Genomic DNA, 1,481 nt, shown 5'->3' on the forward strand with positions numbered 1-1,481 from the left:
ACAAAAAAATTAGCCGGGCGAGGTGGCGGGCGCCTGTAGTCCCAGCTACTTGGGAGGCTGAGGCAGGAGAATCACATGAACCCGGGAGGCAGAGCTTGCAGTGAGCTGAGATCCAGCCACTGCACTCCAGCCTGGGGGCAGAGTGAGACTCTGTCTCAAAAAAGAAAAAAAAAAAAAGAAATATGTGATTACAAAAATTCCAATTGTCTTCTAGAAATCTATACACATATCTAAACATGTTCTATCTAAACATATTTAAAGAGTATATTCTTAATAATTATTTTACTGATATCTCCTGTTTTATTCTCAAGTTACTTTATGTCTTAGGACCTGAAGAAATGATGATGTGTATAAGATACGATCTCCTCTAAATTCATGAGAACTGTATACTTAGCAACTTTGAAATTAACCATCCATGCAATTACTTTGAGATTTTAAAAATATTTTTAAATCTAGAAATAAAACTAAATTCATGTACCTCTGTGAGTTCTCATTTAACCCATACTTACTACAATTCTGAAATTAGCTTTGTAATTCTTTTTCTCCCTATTCTTATATGCCATTATTTGACATTATATATAACGCATTAACCTAAATCCACATTTACATTACCCAGAGGATTAATGAGCAGAGTATAATTCAACACAAGAAAAGTTGATCTGCAGAAGAAAAGGCTTTGCAATGGAAACCAAGACAATGTAATCTTTGTTTAGTAATTTATTTTTGAAGAAAAAATTAATATTCCGAAAGGCTACTTGTAGACCTTTAGGGAATTTGGATACGAAGGGAACATTTTCTGAGGTGTATATTCTCAGTAACTTAATTCAGCTAAGAAAAATACTAAATAACCGAAAATTTTCAATTACAGAATATTTTAAAACAATAAAGCTCACTAAATAATCACACTCAGTCTAAAAATCAGCTAATTAAGTGTTACTTAGTAGGGATATTTAAGGAATTGTTTTATTGAGAGGACAAGGTTATTAAATATTAACATACAATTGATTACATAAGTATTTCTGACGTTCTCAGCAGGGTTCTTGACATTTTCAATATTTTAGTAACATGAATTTATAAATTCATGTATTTTTATGAATTCTTTCTATCCTTATTTCCACTGAATGTAACTCAATTTTGATGAGTTTTAAAAATTCTGTTTAGCAAAAGCTAAATTAAGAAGATGTATTGAGTTAAACTTTAGAAATTGTATGAATCCATACCTCCACTAATTCCAGAAGTGTCTTTTCCTGCTCAGACTTAAGTAGCAGTTCATTATCTTCTCCTTTGAAGTTATCACGATAATGTCTTCTGTTATAAGGGACTCTCATGTTCTGAAGAACACCTATCTTGTTTTCTAATAGTCGGAATTGCAAACTCTGGAAGCCTGATGCTGGAGATAAGTACTCTCTTTGAGATTAAATGGGGGAAGGAAAGGCAAGGGAAGGGAAAGCGATGATAGGAGAATAGCAGAGGGGAGGGGA

At 33.0% G+C, this 1,481-nt stretch overlaps 1 protein-coding gene across 1 annotated transcript in view; it reads right to left on the bottom strand.

Moving 5' to 3' along the window:
* TDO2 (tryptophan 2,3-dioxygenase) overlaps positions 1 to 1,481 on the bottom strand; it is an 18,045-nt gene that overhangs the window by 9,968 nt on the left and 6,596 nt on the right. Inside the window, exon 6 of the mRNA XM_011959727.1 lies at positions 1,221 to 1,407. Within this exon, the coding sequence (XP_011815117.1) occupies positions 1,221 to 1,407 (187 nt within the window). The remainder of the gene's footprint in view (positions 1 to 1,220; positions 1,408 to 1,481) is intronic.

The sequence above is a fragment of the Colobus angolensis genome, unplaced genomic scaffold (assembly GCF_000951035.1).
Source record: "Colobus angolensis palliatus isolate OR3802 unplaced genomic scaffold, Cang.pa_1.0 Scaffold5, whole genome shotgun sequence".
Classification (NCBI taxonomy): Eukaryota; Metazoa; Chordata; class Mammalia; order Primates; family Cercopithecidae; genus Colobus; species Colobus angolensis.